General features: G+C 28.5%; 1 protein-coding gene across 1 annotated transcript in view; it reads left to right on the top strand.

The window, feature by feature from the left end:
- Positions 1–25,216, top strand: part of LOC126743337 (uncharacterized) — a 36,023-nt gene extending 10,807 nt beyond the window's left edge. Inside the window, exons 4-16 of the mRNA XM_050450374.1 lie at positions 4,311–4,684; positions 4,776–4,844; positions 4,905–5,079; positions 5,210–5,377; positions 5,455–5,621; positions 9,112–9,319; positions 11,304–11,501; positions 11,799–11,987; positions 23,772–24,145; positions 24,252–24,320; positions 24,381–24,555; positions 24,686–24,853; positions 24,948–25,216. Coding sequence (XP_050306331.1) covers positions 4,311–4,684; positions 4,776–4,844; positions 4,905–5,079; positions 5,210–5,377; positions 5,455–5,621; positions 9,112–9,319; positions 11,304–11,501; positions 11,799–11,987; positions 23,772–24,145; positions 24,252–24,320; positions 24,381–24,555; positions 24,686–24,853; positions 24,948–25,114 — 2,501 coding nt within the window. The 3' untranslated portion in view covers positions 25,115–25,216. The remainder of the gene's footprint in view (positions 1–4,310; positions 4,685–4,775; positions 4,845–4,904; positions 5,080–5,209; positions 5,378–5,454; positions 5,622–9,111; positions 9,320–11,303; positions 11,502–11,798; positions 11,988–23,771; positions 24,146–24,251; positions 24,321–24,380; positions 24,556–24,685; positions 24,854–24,947) is intronic.
- Positions 25,217–25,461: the final 245 nt, after the last annotated feature.

Here is a 25,461-nt window from a genome sequence, read left to right as displayed (position 1 = left end):
GTAGCTCATTTTTTAGCAACGGAATAATGTAGTGTTTTCTTAAACTTCACTTTTAATAACTTTACTCAAAAATTTAATTTTTAGTCATAATACTCATTAAACTATCTAATCTGGTAAAATAAATCAATATTTTCTTAAAATACTTAAGTATTCCATTCCCAAATTATTGAAATCTTTTTACTACAACCGGAACTTGATTTTTATTTTTAGAACAGATAATCATCTTATTCCTTATACTGATAATAATAGAAAGTTCTCTGATAATTTGTGACTCAAATTCTGTCAAGGAATATATTGTATTTTTTTTAAATTTAGTTAATAAGTATTTTTTAAATTAAATTTATTGATTTTATTTTAAAATTAAAAAAATTTATAACCTCATCAAATCAAATCAAATATGCTTTATTGTCAAAAAATTTAAAAATTTTTGTAGACAAAGCTATACATAAAAAGCAAAACACACAAATATAGAAATCAAAATACAAGTACTAAATAAATATATACAAAACTGGGTACAAAAGACATAAATGTACCTGGTCAAATTTCCTATACTTATACTTAATGTAAAAAGTAAGAAAATAGGAAAGTAAATAAAAATAGTAACAAGAAAATAAAATAAAAAAAAGTAAAAAAAGTAACAAAAATAGTCAAAAACATTAATACAATGTTTAAAAAGTCATCAAAAATTTTATAGAAATTTAGCAATACAAAATATTGTTATTCTTCATCGTAAAAAATTTAGAGCCAGTGCGTGCATCATACGCAAAAATTAACATTAAAAAAAATCATCTACTAGATATAAAGCTCTCTTCAGTAAATATGATTTCAAAGCATTGCGAAATCGAGGAAAAAGGTTTTCTTCCAAAAGCAGATGATTGTGCCTTTTTTTAGCTCCGTAAAGAATAGAGCTTTTTATTAATTCTTACCTTGGGATTGGCACATAAAGATCATGAGCGATCTCTGCTGAACTTAATTTTTTAGATAAAACATCGATATGTAATTCCCACTTTAAAGAGCTGTCAACAATAAGTCCCAAAAATTTCACAGATTCAACAACATCCAAGCTGGTGTTGCTAAGTACAAAGGGTTAGATAGTACCTTTATAAGATAAGACATTAGTTTTTGAGATGTTTGGGCAGAGAAGATTCGAATCGCACCACGATTTAATGTTGATAAGGTCTTTAGCAATAGTTGCATGAAGTGCCGCAACATCCGAATTGCTCCATGTAAAGTAGTATCATCGGCAAAGAGACAGATTTTGCCGCTAATGTTAATATGGGCCATATCATTAATAAACAGCAGAAACAGACTTGAGCCCAGAACTGAACCTTAAGGTACCCCACATTCTATTGGTCTGATAGAAGACATGGTCGTATCAACTTTTAAAAGCTGACTTCTGTAGCTAAGATAGGACTTAAACCATTCGAGATTTTTTTACATTTTTTTATCAAAAATACGGCCCAATTTATGAAAATTATTTTTGCTTAAAGTGTCAATAGTAAATTTGGCCAAAACAGCTTCATGGTCAGAAAAACCTGAATTGAAAACAGTACTATCAACGAAGTTCAGATTAAAAGATGACACGATATAGTCAATGGTGCTGGAACTATTTTTAGTTATTCTGGTTGGTGAATTTACATGCATTAAAAAACCCATTGAATCGAAAATAGACTGAACAGATTCTTGAGCAACACACACACTGGAGTACGACCTTAGTATTGAGATATTAAGGTCGCCACAAAAAAATTAATTTACTTTTTAGAGGCATAGATTCTAGCAAGCTTAGAAGTTTTAGACAGAAGGTCTGTACAGCAGCGTCAGGTGTTCTATAAACACAAACAATATCGAGGTCATATAACTTATGGTGAATGATGGAAAATTCAACTTTTTCAGATAATAAGTCATCAAACTTAGTTACTGGTGAAAAATCGGTGATTGTAGCCATTATCATAGTACCTCTATGAGATAAATTACTTCTGTTAAATCTTGCTGTATAGTGTAATTTTTAATAAAGACAGGTTTCGTATTTAGCTCTTCCAATAAAAGAAATAGATCATTAGTTTTGTGTCTTAAGGACTGAATATTAAGTAGAAATACACTAAGCTTACTATTGTCCGATTTATCAGAGAGTGGTTAATCCTCTTTTCGCGTCACTTTATCTAAAAATTTTTTATTTCTAGATGGGGAACCGCTAGAAAAATCCTTGTACTGATACGAAACTTTTACAATTAAAGTGTTAAACTGACCAGTTTACACTTGATAACGGTTGGAGATACTTACCAACCGAAACGTCAAGTTACATTAAATAAATAAGACAATGCAAGTCCGGCAAGATGTTTTCACTGTACCATTGTCTACCACCTTCAAAAACTAACATGTCCATCGTTAGGGATGCTATAAAAAAAACCAAGGAAACTCATAAGATATAGATCAAAATTGTTAAATTACAAAAGGTATTAAAATTATTTACACAAATTAAAGGATTCCGTCAATACATCTTATAGATCTAGTGGCTCAGACAAGATTAAAAGGTTAAAACGACTATAAATGCCTACAATAGTGATAAAAACCTTAATAAATAATTAAATAATTGAACGTTAAAGACATAAAACTTACATTAAGATACATGAGAATAGGACCAAATACGGATTTACAATAACTTTAAAATAACATCATTACGACGATAAATTAATAATAATACAGCTATTGTTTTGTAAACAAAAACTGAGAACAAAAGAACCATATAAATTTTCAAACGATAGCGTGTGCCTTACTTAAAGTATAGTACCTGTAATTTGCAAAAGAGATTTTATTATGTTGGCTACAGATGGCGGTACTGGAACTGGTAATTATAAATAAAATGTTTTTGACTCTTTAATATGAGAGAATGCAAAGGTAGTTATAAATTAGCACTAAAAGTTAATGAATTAAAAAAGTGTGTGGATGAATGATTTATTTCATCCTTGACACATGTAATACCAATATTTTATATCGCTCTATTTACTTCTAAAATTTCTAGTAAATCTAGTTTATTACTTTTATAGCAGAAATGTAAGTATTTGGTATCTAAAAGAGGATCGAAAATATGGTTATTAAGATGTATGTGTCTAGCAAAGTTCGATTTTATATTTGAAGGGTACATATTGCATTTTCTAGCTTTAATTAAACTTCAAAAATATTAATATTCGCTTGCAAAATTCGATGTGCTTTTGCCAATTATGCTTAATATTATGATATATAATAAGCGTATTGTTTGTGCCGATAATATAAAAGGGACCTAACTGTTGAATCAGGTTCAGATTTTAAGGACATGTAAGTATTATCTTACAAATATGTTATTTGTGTATGCACCTGCTTTTCGCCAATAATGAAATTTTAAACAAGAAAAACAACTTTTAGAGACCTTCCTTTTATCTGCTTTTAATTATTGTTTTGTCGTATATTATACTTGTCTTGAAAAATGTATTTTAAAAAATGCAATACCTGATAGAAGTCTAGGACACCGAACTTTAACTATATCGCACCATACCACAGCCCTCTTTTAATGTAGATATGCATATACTGCTGTTATAATTGGTCTCGGACCTCATATCTTAATTTTAATGCTAATATAGGACTCTATTAATTTTTATGTGAACATTTATTCTGATTCTGATTTTATTTCATTTTGTTTATTTTTTTAATAAATTTGCTTATTTAAAAATATTTTTCGATGAGTTAATATTGTTATATTATATATACATAAATTTACCTATTGGTAAGTTTTGTGCTTTAGTTCATATTAGATTTATTAATTTATTTTGTATGTTAAGGTTTAGAGTTAAAGTAGCTTAAGCTTCATTTGATACCTAATAAATACATTTTATTTTTCTTATAAAAACTCTAACAATAAAACTTCAAGATCAAATATGCTACAATTAATACATAACTTTCATTATAATTAAAAGCAATATAGTTATAATTTAATAAAAACGGCATCTTCTATAGTTGATTGTTTTAGGATGTGGAATATGATATCTTCAATTAATTTGTGCCATAGTTGCGTAGAAAATATTATCTAAAGCATTAAAATTTCAATCAAAATATATCATATATTAGCTTTTTTTTCTCAAAAATGACTGCAGATAGAACATTCTTTAGTTGATGTTAATTTTTAATATAAGCAGGAACGTTGCAATGCTGAAAATATTGTAGACTGATATAGCAGGGTGTTTTATTATAGTAAGCCGAATTAAAAAAAAATAATATCCCGTTTTTCATACACGTCTAACGTACAATCTGTACTAATACTATATTTAAATAATTTGTAGAAACTGCCATGGGAGTAAAGATGGATTCACAACAAAATAAAAATAAAGAATATACTGATGCCGTCAAGGATATGTGTGAAATTGTAGCCGTCAGAATTCTCTCATTTTGGAAAAACTCAAATTGGCTTTTCCCTCTATCAGTTGAATATAAAAGACAACAGAAAAACTTGAAGATTCTTCATGGATTTACAAATTCTGTTATCGAAAAGCGCAAGAAAGAACTTGAAAGTAGAAAATATATGAATAACTTAGAAGAAGTAGATAGTTTAGGCAGAAAGCGTAAAAAAGTATTTTTGGATCTATTACTAGAATCAAGTGACAACAATCTTAGTCAGGATGATATAAGAGATGAAGTAGATACTTTTATGTTTGCGGTAAGAACTGATTTCTAAAGCTAAATTAATTTTAGAACTGCTTTTCTTAAAGAAAGTTGCGTTTTTAATAATTTTTTTATATCTTTTTAAGGGGCACGATACTACTTCTTCAGCTATTACTTCAGGTATATTGCTATTATCGGAGCGACCAGACATTCAGGTAAGGAAAGCACTAAAAGTATTGGTTATATTGGTTTCAAATAATTTTAAATTCATGTAGAAATCAGTCCGTGATGAGCTGAAGGAAATCATTGGAAGCAATAGAGACAGGCCATTAACCTATAATGATTTACAAAATATGACCTATTTAGAGTTAGTTGTCAAAGAGATATTAAGATTAAAACCTCCAGTCCCATTCATTTCAAGACAAGTTACAAAAGATATTAAATATAAAGGTTAGGATTTTAAATTTTTTACTTCATAAATGGACTTTTCATTTAATGAATAAGTTAAACTCATAAAGTGAGTTAATATAATACATCACATGTTAGTTTTTTAATCTATTTACCAACAAAATTTTTCTAGATCATATTATACCAAAAGACACTATGATATCATTGTTTTTATATGGAATGAATCGAGATCCGGCTTTTCACCAGGATCCCGACAAATTTAATCCCGATCGATTTTTAAGCACTGATAAAAAGGCCTATTCATTTATTCCATTTAGTGCTGGACCCAGAAATTGTATAGGTAGGTGTGAAACCCTTATGTAACTGTAATTGTTTGGCTACTGATTATATATAATAAATGAATTGTGTTGTTTTTAGGACAGAAATATGCTATGTTAGAACTCAAAAGTATGCTGGCAAAAATATTAATGAACTTTGAAATCCTTCCATCAGAAATCCCCCACGAGCCAGAGTTTGCAGTTGAACTTGTATATAAATCTAAAAATGGAGTCTACGTCAAACTAAAAGAAGTGGATTGGAACTCATAACTAATATTTAAGATTTACGTTTTATGGTATACTCAATATGTTAAACTAAAATTCTAAATAAATGCCATATTTTAAGCTTATTTTATATATATTTATTCTATTTTTTATTTCTTTTTACCATAATGTTTGGTTTCTAACATTAATGAGGTATTAAGTTAAGGTTTGTATACCCTGTATTTAAGAATTGATTACTAAATATATATTTTTTTATTTTTTTTTAAAGCTGCTAAAAGGATGATAAAAATAAGATTTTAATTTTTGTAGAAAGTTGATTTGGTTTTAATAAACAAAAATATGGGTTCATCTCCCAGTAACGCAGTAACACTCTAAAGGCGTTATAATCTTTATTAATCTCCCAAAGTTATTTCATACAATTAATATTAATGTCCTTTAATTGTAATGGGTTTCAGAAGAGTGGAAAAATGTTTGTTAGATACCTATTCTAAAAACAGATTATATTTTGAAAAGGAAATCAAACTAAGAGAATAACTTAAATGTTGGAATATCCCAGTGATCGGTACAGAGACCACTACAAAACCTTCTATATGTAACAAATTTAAAATATTAAATAATATATACTTATAATTTACGAATAGAGAATTTGTGTGATCTGATAATTACTCTGAGGAAATTAAAAGTTTAATTAACTTACTTAATTAAACCGTGTATATGATATTGAAACAAAAAAATCAATCAAATTGTGAACTAAATATGTGCTAAATCAAGAAAAATTAATAAAAGTGTCTGAATATAAATATGTGGGACTGGCGTTACAAAATAATGATGGTTAATAAAAGAAAATAAAAATTGTTCCTTTCATTACTTTTATGAAAATGTATACAGGATATTTAAATAAGACTCCTAGAAATTTACTATATAATTTATTCATAATGGTACATTTAAGATATCTAATTTTATGTTAAGAGATCTATTTTAAATAGAGAAGCATTAAAGGTACTTCAAAATAATGCGCTAAAAATTATTTATGGAGTAGACTATCATACTCCAATAGTTCAGCAGACAAAAGTTTGGAATTAACAACAAGATTAAATTATTTTAAGAGATTAAATTCATTAACTATATTAAAAGGAAACTTCTTAACTCAACATTGCATGCTATATTGGTTTAATGTAAGGGCTTAGTTAATCCCAAAAAATACTCTAAAATACATCACGCATTAAGCTTATAACGAAAAATATTATTACTAGAAATAGAGCACATATTATGTGTATCTTATGGCCAAGATTAACATATACTGGCAATAAATCAAGACAAACATTATTATATTACAAACAGCATCATGGACTATTATGAGTTGGTTAGTTTTAATACTTATAAAGACACTAAGTATGACAAAACATAAACTGAAGTAGGAAAGTGGAAGAAAATATGCCGCTACAAGAAGACATGGTAAAATAAAGTTTACTGAGATTCTGTATCCTGTAATCACTGCTAGTCGATTTACATGATAATTTAAGTATGAAGAGAAAAGTAAAAATATACCAAGTGGCGTATCGTCAAGCAAATAGAAAATCCCATATAAATTATCATACTTTCCAATGTTGGCTCCTCTGTATATTCTACAGAAAAACTGTATTAGAATTTTTTTAAGGTACAAATTAGATAAGCCACCATACCAAATTTCATTACTTTTTATTAAAATTACTGTAAAATTAATGCACTACTTACAAACAACAAACAAACAAGAAAGCTAAACAAAAGAAAAAAAAACTTTAATACTAAATACAAAATAATTTTTTAGTTTAATAATTGTAAAATAAAAATCTGCTCTTCAGGTTCCATCGCCTTCCCTTAGTTCCTGATGTTTTTAATATTCTTTAAGGATTGATATTTGTATTTTTTTTAGTGTGCGCAATACTGTACTACAATCTTTTCTTACAACTTCTTCAAGAGTTCTGCTGTTAATTCCTTTATTATCTTTATGAAGTAACATTTTAAAATCTTAATTATTTTATTTAAACATTTTAGAAACTTTTCGAAAACTATTCTTCATGTAAAATCACTTAATCGCAGTTATTTTCTTCTGACTAGTGTCATAATTATTCATACTGACCACTAAATAAATAGATTACAACACTTTGACATAACATTTTAATAATTTGGCTGGTGGTTTCATATTTTAGTTTTTAGTTTTCTTCAAATAACTTCTAAATTGCTTATTAGAAAATAATGAAATCTGGTATGGTGCCTTATCTTACTTAGTTAAAGCAAATAATAAGGATAAAACAGTTGTCTATCTAAAAGGTGCTGGATACAACGCTAAATTGGAACTCACATCTTCTGATTTTAGCAATATCAAGACACCTAAAACTTATAAGTCATATCATATTATTTTAAAAAAAATAATTTAAATGACCTATAAGTAGGAGAGCATTGTTGAATTATTGCAGAATATGCAGCAAGCACTGGGAAATAAATCCAAATAAAATCAGATGTTAATCAGGGATTTCTTTCTATAATATAAGTACTATTATTATATATTGGTATTTCCTAGATATAATAGGATGGCATTGTGGAATTGTCGCAGGATATGGAGCCAGAGTTCAATACTACTTTCAATTTAAGTATAGGTACGAGACTTTTCACCAAACTTGTAATTTTCTTATGATAAGTTACCGACTACGGTTGCCTTCAGAATGATGCCAACAGAATGGTACCATAGAGGTACTACTTGGTGTATCCTTATTGCAGCTCTACCCATAGGGCGAGGCTTTATACCAACTATTGCATATAATATTGTATATCGGCAATCTGAACTTTTCAACAGAATACTTTATTGATGAGCTCTAAGACCTAATTGAAAATTAAAAATATTGGATATTATAAATATTGGAAAGTTAGTAGGGGAAGTCTCTACAAATAAAAGACTTATCCTCTAATTTCAGGAGTGATGCATTACGGCTAATATTCTTGCTATCAACAAGCACTTGTGTGTGTGTTAAGTAACTCTAGTCTGATGATGGCAAGAATACTTGCCGAAATGCATCAATCCTGAAATTAAAGACTTCCCCTACTAACTTTTCAATATTATATTGACTCCACTTCAGAATGGACCTTTTCCTTAATAAACATAATATTTAAGACGCATTTATAAACAGAAACATTTAGCACGCATAACTCTCGAAATTACTATTAGAATTTATTAATGCAGCAGAGTTTTGCATTAATGCTTCCTACCTTTTTCCTTTTAATACATAGAAATTATATTTTAAGTCATGAACCTCCATTCTACCATAGATAATATAGTATCAAAATAAAAAAATTAAATTGTAAGTAAATTAGAGAATTCTCCTAATAATAATTAACCGCGTCGTGCAGTATCAGAGGTCGTTCTACTCCAATCTGATATATATTGCAGTCTCTTTATGAATGCGCAGATGTAATGTCTATGTAATAATTTATTACATAACTCGTAAATAAGCTGTGCATAGCATAAGTAAAACATTCCTCTTAAATAATTGTAAAGAAAGCTTGTAATAGAAGATTTTCCGATTTGTGCGTCGATATGTCTATTATATTACAGATTTTTATTTGTATTATAGCGATAGCTTTAACTTATATTTTGTACCAAGCAAGACTGGTCTACAATGCGAGAAGACATTTAACGAAATGGGTCCCACAAGTTCCTGGGTCTCTGTATTTTGGAGCGAAGAGTGAGTTTGGGCCTACCACTGGTAAGTTTTACCGTTAGAAATTAACTAACATAGATACGTATCATATTATCCAATAGAAATATTTTTTTAAAGTAAATATTAGTATATTTTAAAATAGTTCTAATTAAATATACATCATTTGAGAGAAAAAAATCAAGCAGGACTTTGTAAGTTAAGACAAAATTTAAAATTGACACAAAGCATGTCTAAAAGTAATATAGGTATAATTTTGTAAAAAATGGAGCACCTCTATATGTACCATAAGATACAAATTTTATATATAATTATCCAATATTTTTAAATTTGATTTAAATTAAAATAAATTTGATGTTGTATAATGGAGATTTATATTTAAAAAAAAGTACAAATTTGCATTTATAGGTCGATAGAATCAATGATTTAATGTTTTTGAATGTAAATCTAGTTTATATTTAATCAATCTCTTGATATAAGCTATAGTAATTATTAAAGGAAAATACAAAGTGTCAATTTGAAAACTTCCCGCCACATTATAATATATCTCGAAACGGATTAGGTTTTTATAAAATCGCTAGAACACGTCAAATTTATTCTGCAGACGGAACAATTTTTATATAGAAATCACTTTGCCTTTTTTAACCTTGTACACCCCATAATCTCCCTCTCAAAAATCTTAAATGGCAATAGGGGTTGAGTGATACCTCATTTGAAAGAACTGTTTATTCTCTTCATGTTGGCACCTCTTTTTATAAATTTAAGTGCTGCGTTGTCAAGTTAGAATTATTTAAACATTGTAAATTACTTATTATTAGACATTATTCCTGTAACCTGTGACTAAGATGTGACATATTTTTTTAGGTTAATAAATTGTTTTAATAAATCAATACATCATTTTTGCTCACTGTTTTTTGACATGACCATAAACAGAACAGGTGCATTTATTACTGAAATTGTTTATCAATCCGATAAATTATTTTGATCATGAAAGATAAACATTTAAATTTTTTTTTCTTTTTGTTTATTTTTGTTTGAAATAGAATTCGTCTCAATAGAGTTTAATGATATGATCCGAAATTTAAAATATTATTTAGTGAACTTTTCTACCAGTCAAGGTCCACTAGGTATTTAAATCAGTTTCATTTTATTGCGATAATTTGTGTATTATTGTAAGTAACTATGATAAATACGCTTAGGCACAGAATTGAAAAAGGCAAAGTGATTTCTACATAAAAATTTTTCCCTATTTATAATAAAGCTGAGGTGTTCTAGCGATTTTATAAAAACGCTAGGGTGAAGAGATTCCAAATTGATACCCTGTATAGAATTGTCTGCGTGTCTAATAATAAGATAAGTACCTTTTAATTTGTATCAACAATTAAACGGATATCAGTAGTGTATGCAATATTCTAATGTACGCAGTCAGCTGTTCTTGCTTTTGGTGCTATTATTTAACTGTAGTGTATCATTGTTCTTACTTCGTTTGGTTTGTCCAGTAGAATATATCATAGTAGAATATACAACAGAAATATATCTTGTTGGCTAAGTCTTAAAAGATTGCTTGTTTTTACGTTACTAAAATATTACGTTGCAAAATGCTGACAGAAAAATTTTTCCTGGTTATCAACCATACCCGCAACCGGATTTTATGTCATTTAGTCCGAATTTATTGCATATTATGCGTATATCATAAAATTCATTAACTCCTCTCAAAAAATTAAGAAAATATAGGACCGTTACTCGGTATATATATATATATGTACTCGTACTTTATGTTGAATTAATAGTTTTAAAGGTTATTTATGTACAGGTTGTTTTATGGTATTTTAATTACGTTTATTAAAAAAAATCTTTTAAAAACTAACATAAATACCAATTAAAAAAAATATCAATATATGCCGAACTTTGGATTGTAATTTGATAGAACTTAGAAGTATATTTTAATATGTGCCTTGATAATTATCTAAGAAATTAGATTAAATTGCATACACATTTTCACATAGTTTTTACATATATTTAAAATTTTTAGAAAGGATAAAGGATATGACCCGATTATTAAATAATCCGAAAAAATCAGTATATTTGGAATTTTTAAACAACTGGATGATCATAACAAGAGATTATGATTTAATGGAATTCATACTTGGCTCAAGCGAATTTGTGACAAAGGGAAAGAAATACAAGAATATAGCAGCCTGGCTAGGCTATGCAATATTAATTGCTAATGGTAAGAAGACTTTTTTTTCTTTTTTATATTATTTACTAACAAGTATATTTAAAAATAATAGTTAAATTAAAATCAAACAAAAAAAGAGGTTTATTATAGCATGTGGGCATATTAATATATTTTGAATACATGAAATGGCCTATTTCCTGACAGATAGTAGTAGAACACTACGATAAAAATAAAATACATAAAAAATATTTATCTAACATTCTAAGGGCTTAAATACTTCATTCTTGGTTAAATTTTTATCTATATCCTATGGTATATCTTATTTATAAATCAATTAAATTATTTTAGCGCAAAAATGGAGAACCCGTAGACGTATTATTACTCCAGCTTTTCATTTTTCAATCCTGGAACAATTTTTGGATATATTCAACTCAAACGATGACATACTGATTGAGAAACTTAGGCGCGAAGCAATCGGGAAAAAAGGCGTTGATATATACTCATATATAACAAATTGTGCTCTTGATATTATTTGCGGTAAGAACCTGTCTATATATAACATCTAATAAATGACGATAAAATACCCATTTAATATATAGTTTGCACGAAATTACCTTCAATGCACATCATGCGTGATATCATTTAGGTGCATTGATTTTCGGCGTGACTTATGCTATAAATGGACATAGTGGTCTATGTTTGCCAAGTTTAATTGGTTTATTTGCATAGTGTCGGTTAATTAAATACACAAAATGTTTTTTTTATATAAAAAAAATCTCAACTTGCTACTGTAGAGTTACTATTAACTTACTATTGATATATATTATTGTATTATTTATTTGGATAGATCGGTACACCTTATTTCACTAAAACATTTATTAATACTTCTAATTATTTAACAATAACAAACAATTTAAAACAGCTTAAATTTTAACAAAATATTTTTTCATAAACCCTTGGGTGAAATATACACATGTGAACGCATAAATAATAATAATAATTAAAAAAGAATAACGTGGAAAAAATATCATAATTGTTATGAACATATTTATTGCAGTCTTTGCTCAGTTTGCTTATTTTTTGTTGCTTTTATTGTAGATAGTAAAAGATTAAATAAAGATTATATTTCTGGAGAAAGCTAAAAAATGGCTTTTAATTCCTAGTTTTAAAATTATTTGGAATATCTCTAGATCTTTATTTTGTAATATATTCATATGGTTTATATTTTTGATATGTTATAATATATATTCTCTATATTGTTGCTAAATACCTGACCAAAATACAAAGCATTCCGTTAAAAAAAATTTTCGACATACATTCTACGATATTTTGTATGGGAGATTTGCTTAACTTATTTACGGTTGTCTATTAACAAGTTTAAAAAATTATGTCTATTTCTTTCAGTAAAAATGCAAAATAGTTAGTTTTTATTACAATCAGGAATACTGTTTTCGGTCAATTTTTCATTCTAATCAGTCTTTTTATTTTATTATTTTGCTTGATCGTAATATGTATCATTAAAAACCAATCATTATCTACATATAAGATGATTGTATCATTATTTAATCTAATTTTAAAAAGAGAGTTAAGGTAAACTAAAACAGAAAAAAAACCTAGCATTATGCTTTGTTCTATCTCTATTTATTGTGTAATTTTGTCTTTGCTTAACCTTAATGACCTAACACCTGTTGTTTAAATAACACTTCAAAAAGCTCATTATTTGGTGTCCTATCAAATTCTTTGAACTAATATATAGAAGGATCCTTAGACTTTAGATATTTTCTATCATTATTAAGATAGTTAAATGTAATAAAATCCTTAGTTGCAGGATTTTAATTGGTATGACACATTTGGAATACTGCACTAATTATTACTTGCCAAAAATAACATACGCTTATATAAAATATTTCTGCATGACATGTTGGGAAGATGATGGGTCGATAATTACCTATAATGTCTTTGGGCCTAATTTATAAATAGGAGTACTATTGTGAATTTTAAATTTGATGGTTCGTTTCCAGTTTCATAAATTGTGTTTATTATATAAAGAAGAGGTTTAACATAAGTTTGTTTTGATAATTTGACAATATGATAACTGGAAAACTTCTCCTTATAAGCTTGTTTTCTACTAAGGTCTAAGTAGTCAAGAATTAGGGGTCAAAGACAAAGAATATGGTTTTACGTCTTTCCGGTGTTGTACATTGTTAGATTGTGATTGTTTTTTTTTTCATTTTAATACCTACATTTGTAATGTCACACTTTAGTAGTAATTAATTAAGCTGGTGTATCATTTGTAAAAAATCAAAGAGAAATATATATTACGAAGATGTTCCGTTAGGAGAATTTACTATGATAATTATTTATGATTCACTAAGGTCAAGTGAATAATGTTATAGTAATATATCCTGAGACTTCCCTCCATTGCTCTTTAAATTATATATATTTTTATTTATTTAACGACTAAACTACAGATAAAATAAAATTACGTTGGTAAAATATAGATGGTCGAAATTTTTAAATATCTATATAAATATAAATTTAATTTAAAAGTATTCGTTCTAGTAATATTATTTTAGAATCATTTGACTTTCGGTTTAGTTTTAATGGAAAACAGCAGCCAGTTTACAATGAATTTAATTTTATCAACTCGTCAAGCAGCTGTAGCAATTAGATTATCTCTTAAATCAATACAAAAGATCCTTATATTTCGTAAGTTATATCCCTATAAGCTGCAAATACTAAAAAAACTTGATGACCCCGACCTGGACAGAAGAATCCAGTTTTGTGAAATAATGACAGATAAAATAACGGGAGAACCTCGAAGAGTTAAAATTATTTTCTTTAGTGATAAGTATACGTTTTATTTAATTAGCATGTTATTAACCAAAACTGTTATTACCGGAATGATGAGAACCCACACTTATTTAGAGAAAGGCATACCCAGTACCTCCGAAAAATTATTGTTTGATCATGGATGGAGATGGTAATATCGGCCCAATATTTATACTAGGAAATTGAAATAGCGACATGTATGCTGAAATGCTACAGAGGTCTATGAAACCAGTAATGGTGCGAAAATTAGGAAATCAGAGTGATATACATGGAAATTTATCCTTAGTAGAATGCTTACTACAATTCTAATAGTATGGAGCAACTCTTTGTTATGTAGTGACCGTTAGGCAATGGTTGGATGATCATTATCCTAACCAGTGGATTGAAAGAGGTCCTATTAAATAGCCATCAAGAACCGTGAATCTAATACCTCTTGACTTCTTTTTGTGCGGTCCCCTCAAATCTGTGGTTTTTAAAACGCAACCTGAGTCACTATATAGAGCAACGCCAGCATAGAATAATTCAGGAGTACCGTGTTATATTTAGAGAAACATTTGTAACTGTACGTGAAGCATTTAAAAGTACATGTTGTTTTTATTTATTATTTTTCATGATAAACAGAGGCTAATAAAGCATTTTTCAGTAGTTTTGAGATGATGTATCAGTCAACCTCCTTTATCTTTTCCTTTCGTTTATCTTACCCTGTCCAAAGGTTTAAGGCTGAGATAATGTGCTTGTTTTTGTTCCTTCTATGTTTTATAGGAACTGTTTTCAGCATTTTTTTATTCAGTTTTTTGTTCCTAATATATGGTCATTTCACATGTTTAAATTGTCACCCTGTATATAAGCAAGTTCACCTTTTTATGACTAATGAATGTAAGATTACATAATATTAGATATATAATTAGCATAGTGTTTATGGTGACTAATATAAATGTATCATAAATATTTAACATCAAATTGCAATATATTAAATATGGGCGTCTAATTACATATGAATATATATACTTTTAAATATTTTGCATAAATTTTTAATATAGATAAACAAATATTTTAATAAAATTAGTTAATCTCAAAATCCGTTTCTTGCCCGTTTTTGTATTTAAAATCAATAAAGATAATTTAATATCAATATGTACAAAATAAAAAGTTGTTAAGTGACTGTAGTGACTAAATTATGCAGTTAAAAATGCTATTGTAAAAAGGCCTGTCTACAAATTATCTGTATATTGTGTGGAAACCTTAAAGAAATATTAAGCAGAATAATTTTTATAGAAGATTTTTTTTCAATTATGTATATTAGTATTAAAAATAGTTTTTGTTCAAGCTTCTTTTTGTTATTTAATGCCTAAAACTTAAGTTGTTTTTAAACTTAAGTCATTGGTTTAAATAAAACTTGCCTAAAGAATATTTATTTATTTCAACTTGAGAAATTCTTGATCAATTTGCTCTTAAACGTAAAAAAACGCATTTATTGGTGTTGCATGTTTTTAAAGCTGTACACTACTTTACTATAAAAAATATCCGGCAATCGATTATGTTCTGTTAGGTGAGTAGCAATTATTATTAGATAAATAAAATGCAAAAATTATATCAGTTAGTGGTAATTAATTTGTGTACTTGTTAATATTCTATTTAAAATGTGATCTATTTTAGGTACAAATTTGATTATTTAATAATTTAAAAAATTTAGCCGTGTTTCACTTATAAACTATTAAATTAATGGTTAAAATAATAAAAAATAATTAGTTTAATGTCTTTTAAAAAATGTCTTTATTCGATTAGATTTGATTTATTGATAGGTAATCATCAAATACAAAAAAATCATAAAATTAATAGTTGAAGAAGTAGTTTAGTCTTTCAGTGGAGTTAATAGATCAATTAGTAACTAAAGATACTTCAAACATCCTCCACTAATTTTTTATTTAAAAAAAATATGAATCCTACATGTTTCAGACTTATAACATGTACATCATCAGGGATAACAAATTAAGGTGTTCCGTCAATACATCTTACAGATCTAGTACCTCAGACAAGGTTAAAAGGTTGAAACGAATTAAGATACATGACAATGGAACCAAACATGTATTTACAAAAACTTTAAAATTAAAATATTACAATAATACGATGATTGTTTTATTGTTCTTATTTTGTTGAATTGATAATTGTTCTCAGTTCTTGTTATTGTATTGCCGTAATTATGTATTTTAAAGTTTTTTAAATCAATGTTTGATCCCATTCTCATATATCTAAATTCTTTTTAACCTTGTCTGAGGCACTAGATCTGTAAGATGTATTGACGGAACCCCTTAATGTGTTATCCCTGATGATGCACATATTATATGTCCGAAACATGTAGGATTTATATATTGTTTTAAATAAATTTTGTGGAGGATGACCAAAGTATCTTTCCTCCGAAGCTAATATTAGCCGAAAGATAATGTTAATAATAAATACTACTAAAAAAATAAAGAACACTACACTAATATAGTTTAGAAAATAGGCCACAGTCCTTTAAAGCAAAAATTGAAATTAAAAAGTAGGGCCGTCATACGCCCGATTTACAAATGAAATCAACGGTAGTATGCCGAATGTTTTCAAAAAAGTATACAAGAGGGTAAATATGGAAAAGCAATGTCATCGTCAAATGGAGTTATAGTTAATTTAAATTCAGGTAATTTTAATTTTCTTTTAGAAGGCCTTCAGCCTATAATTCTACAAGTTAAAACATTTTTTTTATTTATATAAGGATGTAAATAATTTGGAAAAACACGTACAGGAAATTCGAACTCATAAAATTTATTTAATATTTCAACAGGGTAATAATATAAATAATAAACCAATATACAGTGTTTCAGAACTATGGGATCAAACTCTAGGGGTTGTTTAGTGCAACAGTAGAATCCATTTGAGTATAGGAACCCATGTCCGGAAATGTGTCACTACGTCACTACGGCCCTAAGACGCGTTTAAATTTAGAAAAAATATTAATTACCTAAATAGGATCTGACATTTATTTTTACCTTTTGTATATGATACCATCACAACAATTCTTCAAAATGTCTTCCTCCAACCTTAATACACCGATTTAAACGCCGTACACGATTTCGGCGTACTACACTAAAAATTTGATCCTCGTTTTGAATGATTTCAAATGCTGCTGTTATTCGTCCAATTAAGTCTAGCTCTGATTCTACTGGAGTTTTGTAGACTAAAGACTTTACATGTCCCCACAAGAAAAAATCGAGCGACGTTAAATTGGGTGACCTAAGAGGCCAAGAAACTGCTCCACCTCTGGCAATCCAACGGCGCTCAAACCGCTGAGCCAAATTCTCGCGTACTTGTACAGCAAAGTGAGCCGGCGCACCATCATGGTGAAACCACATTTGCTGTCTAACGTTTAGTGGAACATTTTCAAGGAGTTTTGGGAGAACTTCCTCCAAGAAACGCAGATTAGTAAGTCCTGTTCCGTTCCGGTAGAAGGTATGGCCCAATTAAATAATCATCAACAATGCCTGCCAATACATTGACAGACCAACGATTGTGATGTTTTCTTGGAAAAATTGCATAAGGATTTTCTTCGTCCCAAACATGGCTATTCCTACTATTAAAAATACCGTCTCTTGTGAAAGAGGCTTCATCGGTCCACAAAACATATCCTAAAATATTTGGTTGTGCAATGATGTGGTTCAGAAGCCATCGACAAAATTGAACTCTAGGATGATAATCGGCTGCAGTCATACCTAGAGTTTTCTGGAAGTTGTAAGGATGGAGTTGTTGCTCGTGTAGTACCCGCCAGATAGAAGCGTTACTCGTATTCATATTCTTAGCGACATCACGTGTGCTACTTGATGGTTTATCAGCAACTCGCTGAAGCACCTCTTCTTCAAATTCGACCGTTCTTACGGTTCGAGCAACACCAGTGTCATGCATCTTGGTCTTAAACATGCCTGTCTCAGCGAGCCGCCGATGAACTGCAATAAACTTTTTGTCTCCAGGATGCTGTCGTTCGGGATAACGTTCATGATACAACCGCGATGCTGCTCACGCATTGCAGTTTGTTGCTTCGTATGCCAAATGCATATCCGCCAATTCTTGATTGGTAAAGTTTTCCATTAGCAATAAATGTTTAAAAATTGTAAGCTATAAAATTTTTAAACATGACATTGAGAATTGACATTGATAAGCGTTGATTTTAAACAATTGTTGTTATGGTATCATGTACAAAAGTTAAAAATAAATGCAGCAGATCCTATTTAGGTAATTAATGGTTTTTATAAATTTTAACGCGTCTTAGAGCCGTAGTGGCGTAGTGACGCATAACTTATAGTTAAACTTTAAAATACTTATAAACACTTATTAACTCTACTGGTTCAAGAGAAAAATGTATGAAAATGCAATAGATTTTAGAAAAAATGAACTTTAAATTTTGAAAGATTATTTCTATATATATATATATAAACATTGTAAAATGTTGACCTTAAAAGTTAATAATTTGATGCAGAAAGGCGCGAAACTCTTCAACGGTTTTTCAATTTTGATCATCGAAGTAGATACAATTTTTAAGATATGTGTTTGGGGCTGTTTTAACCAGGAAAAATTAAAAATCACAATAGTTGCGCCTTAATACAACTAAATACTCAGAAAATATATTTTTTAAGTATAAATTAAAATGTTGATTATTGCAATAGTACAACTTTAAACAATAAAATACTTTTTTAACTTTTTTTTGTGAATCCAATATAAGACCCTAATACCAAGCCACATACATATGCTCAAGCGGAATATAAGCAAAACAAATTTTTATATTACTGAAAAAGTCAACCTTATTTTTGCTTACAAGTAACATAACCTTAACCTTAGATTTAGAGGAGTTTAGGGTCAAATAATATTCAAAAGATAAATAAAAAATTTGTGCAAATTTATTATTATTTAATTTCCGGCTTCAATTAAGTTGTTAATGAAAAATACATTTGCGTATCATGAGCATAACTAATATTCTTGCAGTTTTTTCAGAGGTTACTAAATGCGATGTAAAGATATTAAAAAGTAAAGGTCCCAAAATCAAACCTTGCGAAACTCCAGATAAAATATTTAGCTTGTCGGAACCATTACCGTAATAAGACATGCTTTGTATTCTTTGAGATAAATAGATAAGGTGTAAGTAATTCCAGAGCAGATAAATCCTAGCTCTAAAATATAGGTTTTGAAACTGGTAACTGATGGTTAAGCATGTATTAGTAGAGGATCCCACCATACTACGACCTTCACCCATAACGTTACGGGATAAAACGTATGTTTTCATAAAATGTAGTATATCTTAAAATGTATTTCGCAAAGGTTGCCTGAAAAATCTTGTGCAAAATATTAATTAATAATGATTACAAATTAATTTTTTTTTAAACATTACACTCTTTCTATTACGCATTAACGCATTAAATTGTGTACTAATCGAAAGTACGTAACTTGTGAAATATGCATCCACTGGGTTGCCTTCTTTTTTCTTGTGCAGTTACTACGCAGCCAGGTGCGCGGAGTAGTAACGGAGTAGTAAGTAGTAACGTATATATATATATATATATATATATATATATATATATATATATATATATATATATACATATATATATATATACAGTGTGGTGTGTTGTGTGTGGTGTATCGTGTGTGGTTCCATCGCTAACAATACATTTAATTAGGTGTTTTCATCAATTTTAGAAGACCTTTGTCTTGAAACATCCCTCACGTGCCCAACTTCTCGAAATCTGCTTTCGATTTTACTAACCGTACCTTGGTTAATAGGTGGCAAATCCGGATATTTCTGCCTGAATAAGTGGACAACCTCTAGCTGAGTACGACTTCTATCCCCATAACTAATCATCATTAAGATTTCAATCTTGTGGGATTCGGATAAATAAGGCATTTTTTCAATATAAGTTAACTTATTTAACAACTGGTTGAAATTCACTTTAACAGTGACACTACAATAATGTCAGGAAATGTCTCGATACCAATAAAATAAACAAACACGCCAAAAATTTACCAACACAAAATATTTCGAGACTTTTAATAATTTAATGGTTTTTTTTCGTATTTCTGCTTTAATTGAATTTAATTGAATGAATTAACCTCATTTTAAAAAAAAACGTGCTAAAAAATGGTTAAAAAGTGTTTTTTGTGTGGCTCATGTGACAATGTACGTCATATTTTCTGGAAGTGGTCTTTATAAAATGATGTCCTTAAGTGATTAATTAATTAATCCTTAATCCTTAAATGATGTCCTATAAGCACTTTTAGCCTAAAATATGTAAATTCTTGATATATTCATAAAAATTTGCAAGATAGAAGGGGTAAATTTTAATATATGTATGAATGAATATACACCACACTGTATATATATATATATGTATATATATTATATATATATATATATATATATATAATATAAACATCCCTCACGTGCCCAACTTCTCGAAATCTGCTTTCGATTTTACTAACCGTACCTTGGTTAATAGGTGGCAAATCTGGATATTTCTGCCTGAATAAGTGGACAACCTCTAGCTGAGTACGACTTCTATCCCAATAACTAATCATCATTAAGATTTCAATCTTGTGGGATTCGGATAAATAAGGCATTTTTTCAATATAAGTTAACTTATTTAACAACTGGTTGAAATTCACTTTAACAGTGACACTACAATAATGTCAGGAAATGTCTCGATACCAATAAAATAAACAAACACGCAAAAAATTTACCAACACAAAATATTTCGAGACTTTTAATAATTTAATGGTTTTTTTTCGTATTTCTGCTTTAGATAATCACAAAAGAAAATAGGGCAATTAAATTAGGAAAAAGCGCTCTTTTCAATGAGAGTTTAAAAAAAGTGGCTTTCTATTTGAAAAAAAAAAAGTTTGGGTTAATTTGAACCCCCCCTGTAGGTGAAAAAATACAAAAACTATCTAAAAACGTGAAAAAAAAATAACAAAAATCGACGGTTTTAGGAATTTTGCGAGATAAAATTTGATTAGTTTTAACTGAATTTATTCGAGTTAAAGTCATCACACTGTATATTTGTCGCTTGCATTAAGCCGCGCGAGAATTTGAACTTTTAAAATTCGGCAACCGGGATTATGCACAGGTTTTTCGCAAGCAACCCTATGCCATATTGTTTGCAATAAAATTAACTTTAATTTAATGTAATGTTTTATTGCGTAACTTGATAGGTGCAAATTACTATTACGAATCACCTCCGCGCACCTGTCTGCGTAGTAACTGCACAAGAAAAAAGAAGGCAACCCAGTGGATGCATATTTCACAAGTTACGTACTTTCGATTAGTACACAATTTAATGCGTAACAGAATGAGTGCAATCTTTAAAAAAAAAATAATTTTTAATCATTTATAAATGATATTTTGCACAAGATTTCTCAGGCAACCTTTGCGGAACACATTTTAAAATATACTACATTTTATGAAAACATACGTTTCATCCCGTAACGTTATGGGTGAAGGTCGTAATATGGTGGGATCTTAGACTATATGTGTATAAGCAGCGTAGCAAAGCCGTTATCGTAGGTAGTTTAAAAACGTCAATTAATGCAGTTGCTGAACTAATGCACTTGCAGAATCCACACTGATTTTCTAGAATTATCTTATTCATATCACAATACTTAAGCATTTCCTTGCAAAGTATTTCTTCAAATATCTTTGATAACAATGGTAAAATGCTTATTATCCTTAAATCCAATATTTTTTCATGTTCCTAAGATTTAGGTAAAGGAGTACCCTTGGAAATCACGAGAGAGTTATTTCTCTCTATACAGTAGTTGATTAATTTGCACAATACATATATTAATTTTAGCACTACAGTGCTAAACCATTTTAAAAGAAATATAATTAGACTCGACGCAGTTTTTTTAAAAGCCAGGAAAATTTACTAAATCTCCTTCTCCAAACACAAGTTATGAGATGCTGTTTTGCTAAAAGGTTTTTTTTTGCTATATTATGCTTTTTTTGTTATTGCAATAAGCTATATAAATAGTTAGTTTATTATATAAATTGGCTAAAATAAAACATAAATATAGGTGATTTTCATTCCTAATCACAGCAAGAATCAGATTACGTTTATAAGTTACCCATTCATCATTATCTTTTCACAATAAGCATTTTTACGTTCCCTGTTAACCAATCTACTTTTGGATTTGTAACCTTTCTAATTTTTACTGCTGCATGTTTATCGAGTAATTGAATAATCAAAGAATTAGGAATATTATTTTTTTATTGATATCCTTTGTACAAATAGTTGCAAAACAATTTCGATTAGATAGGTCACCCTTAAAATGTAAGGAGATTGCGCAAGCCGGGGTATAAAATTATTTTAGGTGGAGCTTTAATTTTGAAGACTGAGAAATCACAAAAATAAAGTCCACAGAGTTTAGTTTTAAGCTTGGAAAAAAAATTAAATCAATAAATATAGATGAATTGCCTGCATTTCGTATAGGTTCATAAAGTGCCTATACTAAATCGTATGTATCCATATATGGCTGGGTGTTTAAAAAAAATTTTTTAATCTCTAGTGCAGATAAAGGTACCACTACAAATGTAAGAACAGATATTATTCATTTTGTTAAAAAAGTCAGGTATTGAATATTTTAGTGGTGTATAATAACTGGCAATATAATAAGCTTTGTTACAAAATTAAACTTAAAAAAATAAGTATTCTACGCGTTCACTTATCGGAAAATCGAAATTTATCTCTGAAATCGTAAAAGAGCTTCTTTGGTGCGTCAGTATACTACTGTATACTACCCTCTCTTCTGCAGAAACGATACTTATGAATAATAAAAAACCACGTATATTAAAAATATCAGACGGAATTTGTAAGCGTAAACGTAAAACTTGTAAAAATATATCTTATAGTTAAATGTGCTATTTTTATGGTTAAACTATACAGAATAAACATAGGATCTTATCTATTCAGAAAATTTTTAAATCTTTAATAAAATTTATAACACTTTTAAGAAAAAGCGTTTTAAGCATTTTTTGTCACAGTAAATAATAAATTTAATAAGATAATGATCTTACTTAAAAAAATCTTACTTCATTGTAGTTAAAATAAAAATGAAAAGCCCCTTAGAAATTTATCAACGAGAATTAAAGATGCATATGCCATTTTTATTTAATCGACCTCTGTACCTCCTGTGTCTTATTTTTAATAACTTAGATAAATTTATTAAATTGCCTAATTTAAACGACGTTATTTAAATTATAAATGTTTTGCTAGTGTCTAATGTAACATATTAGCCAATTCAGTCGAAGCATTTACGGCTAATTATAAATATTTTTATTTTGGTATAAAGTACATTCAAGTTATTAAGCAATCTATTTTATTACAATTAACATATTTAATAAAAAATATATATATTTCATTTATTCGGATATAAATACTAAACCATAATATTTATTATAACCATAAAAATTTATAGAAACTACTATGGGAGTGAAGATGGACGCGCAACAAAATAAAAATAAAGAGTATGCTAACGCCGTCAAAGATATGTGTGAAATTGTAGCTATCAGAAATGTATCATTATGGAAAAACTTTGACTGGCTTTTCTACTTTTCATCTGATTATAAAAGGCAACAAAAAAATTTAAAGATTCTTCATGGATTTACAAATGCTGTTATTGAAAAGCGAAGGAAAGAACTTGAAAATAAGAAGGACATAAAGAAAGAGGAAGAAGTGGACAGTTTGGGTCGGAAGCAGAAGAAAGTACTTTTAGATCTGTTATTAGAATCGACTGACAGTGGTCTTACTCAAAAAGATATCAGAGAAGAAGTAGATACATTTATATTTGCGGTACGCATTTATTTTTTAAATCCTAAAATAAAATATATTCCTAATTTAAATACGTTTTTTATTTCTTAAAATAAATACGATTCACCGACTTTTTATTTTTTTTAAGGGTCATGATACTACAGCTGCAGCTCTTACATTAGGAATATGGCTGTTAAAGGATCTACCAGATGTTCAGGTAAGTAAAACTCAAAAAGTATAAATATTACATGTATCTAATAACTTTTTATTTATAAAGAAATCAGTTCGGGAGGAGTTAAAGGCTATCTTTGGAAAAGATAGAAAGAGACCTATAACATATAACGACTTACAAAACATGACCTATTTGGAGTTAGTTCTTAAAGAGATCCTAAGAATTGAGTCTCCAGTGCCATTTATTGCAAGAGTAATTACAAAAGATGTCAAATATAAAGGTTTGAATATATTCATAAGAAAATTTTACAATAACATCTAACATTGAATAGTACCTTTTAAATCAAACTTATTCATGATATCAGTTTCTGATTTTATCCATTACTTCAAAACTAACTACTGATTTTCCAGATCATGTTATACCAAAAGACACTGCAATATCATTTTTTTTATATGGAATGGATCGCGATCCCGATTTTCATAAAGATCCTGAACAATTTAATCCCGAGCGATTTTTAACCGCTAATAAAAAGACCTATTCATTTATTCCATTTAGTGCCGGTCCCAGAAATTGTATTGGTAAGTGTAAGATCCTTATATTAACTAATTATTATAGTTACTGTAATTTATTGACTTCGAACTTTTATAAATATTAAATAAGTTGTTTTTTTAGGGCGAAAATTTGCTATGTTAGAACTTAAAGGTATGCTAGCAAAGTTACTAATGAATTTTGAAATTCTTCCATCAGACATTCCACACAAGCCCGAGTTTGCTGCGGAAATTGTATATAAATCTAAAAATGGAGTTTACGTCAAACTAAAGGAAGCAGATTGGGACTAATAATTATTCAATTATATATTTATCTTATTTTATTTTGTAATAGCTCAAACTAAAAAACAAAAAAAAAATTTTGTTAAAATATATCAAATGTATTTTTGTGCATTTTTTAATATTTAACTTAGACCTACAACCAATACGACTAAGATAAGAGTTCATCAAAATTGCCTTTATCGAAGCTTTTTTAAAAATATATTATTCCATATCAAAAATTCTAGTTATTACCTAAAATTTACTTAAAAACATCTTTTCTCATGTGATTAACTGGAATAAAATCCGTAGGTAGTAGGTTTAAACAAATGGTCAACTAACACCAAAAAGTGCTACTTTTCGTAAGTATTCGAGAAGCT

This window comes from Anthonomus grandis, chromosome 12 (assembly GCF_022605725.1).
Source record: "Anthonomus grandis grandis chromosome 12, icAntGran1.3, whole genome shotgun sequence".
NCBI lineage: Eukaryota > Metazoa > Arthropoda > Insecta > Coleoptera > Curculionidae > Anthonomus > Anthonomus grandis.
This window is presented reverse-complemented; position numbering and strand designations above follow the sequence as displayed.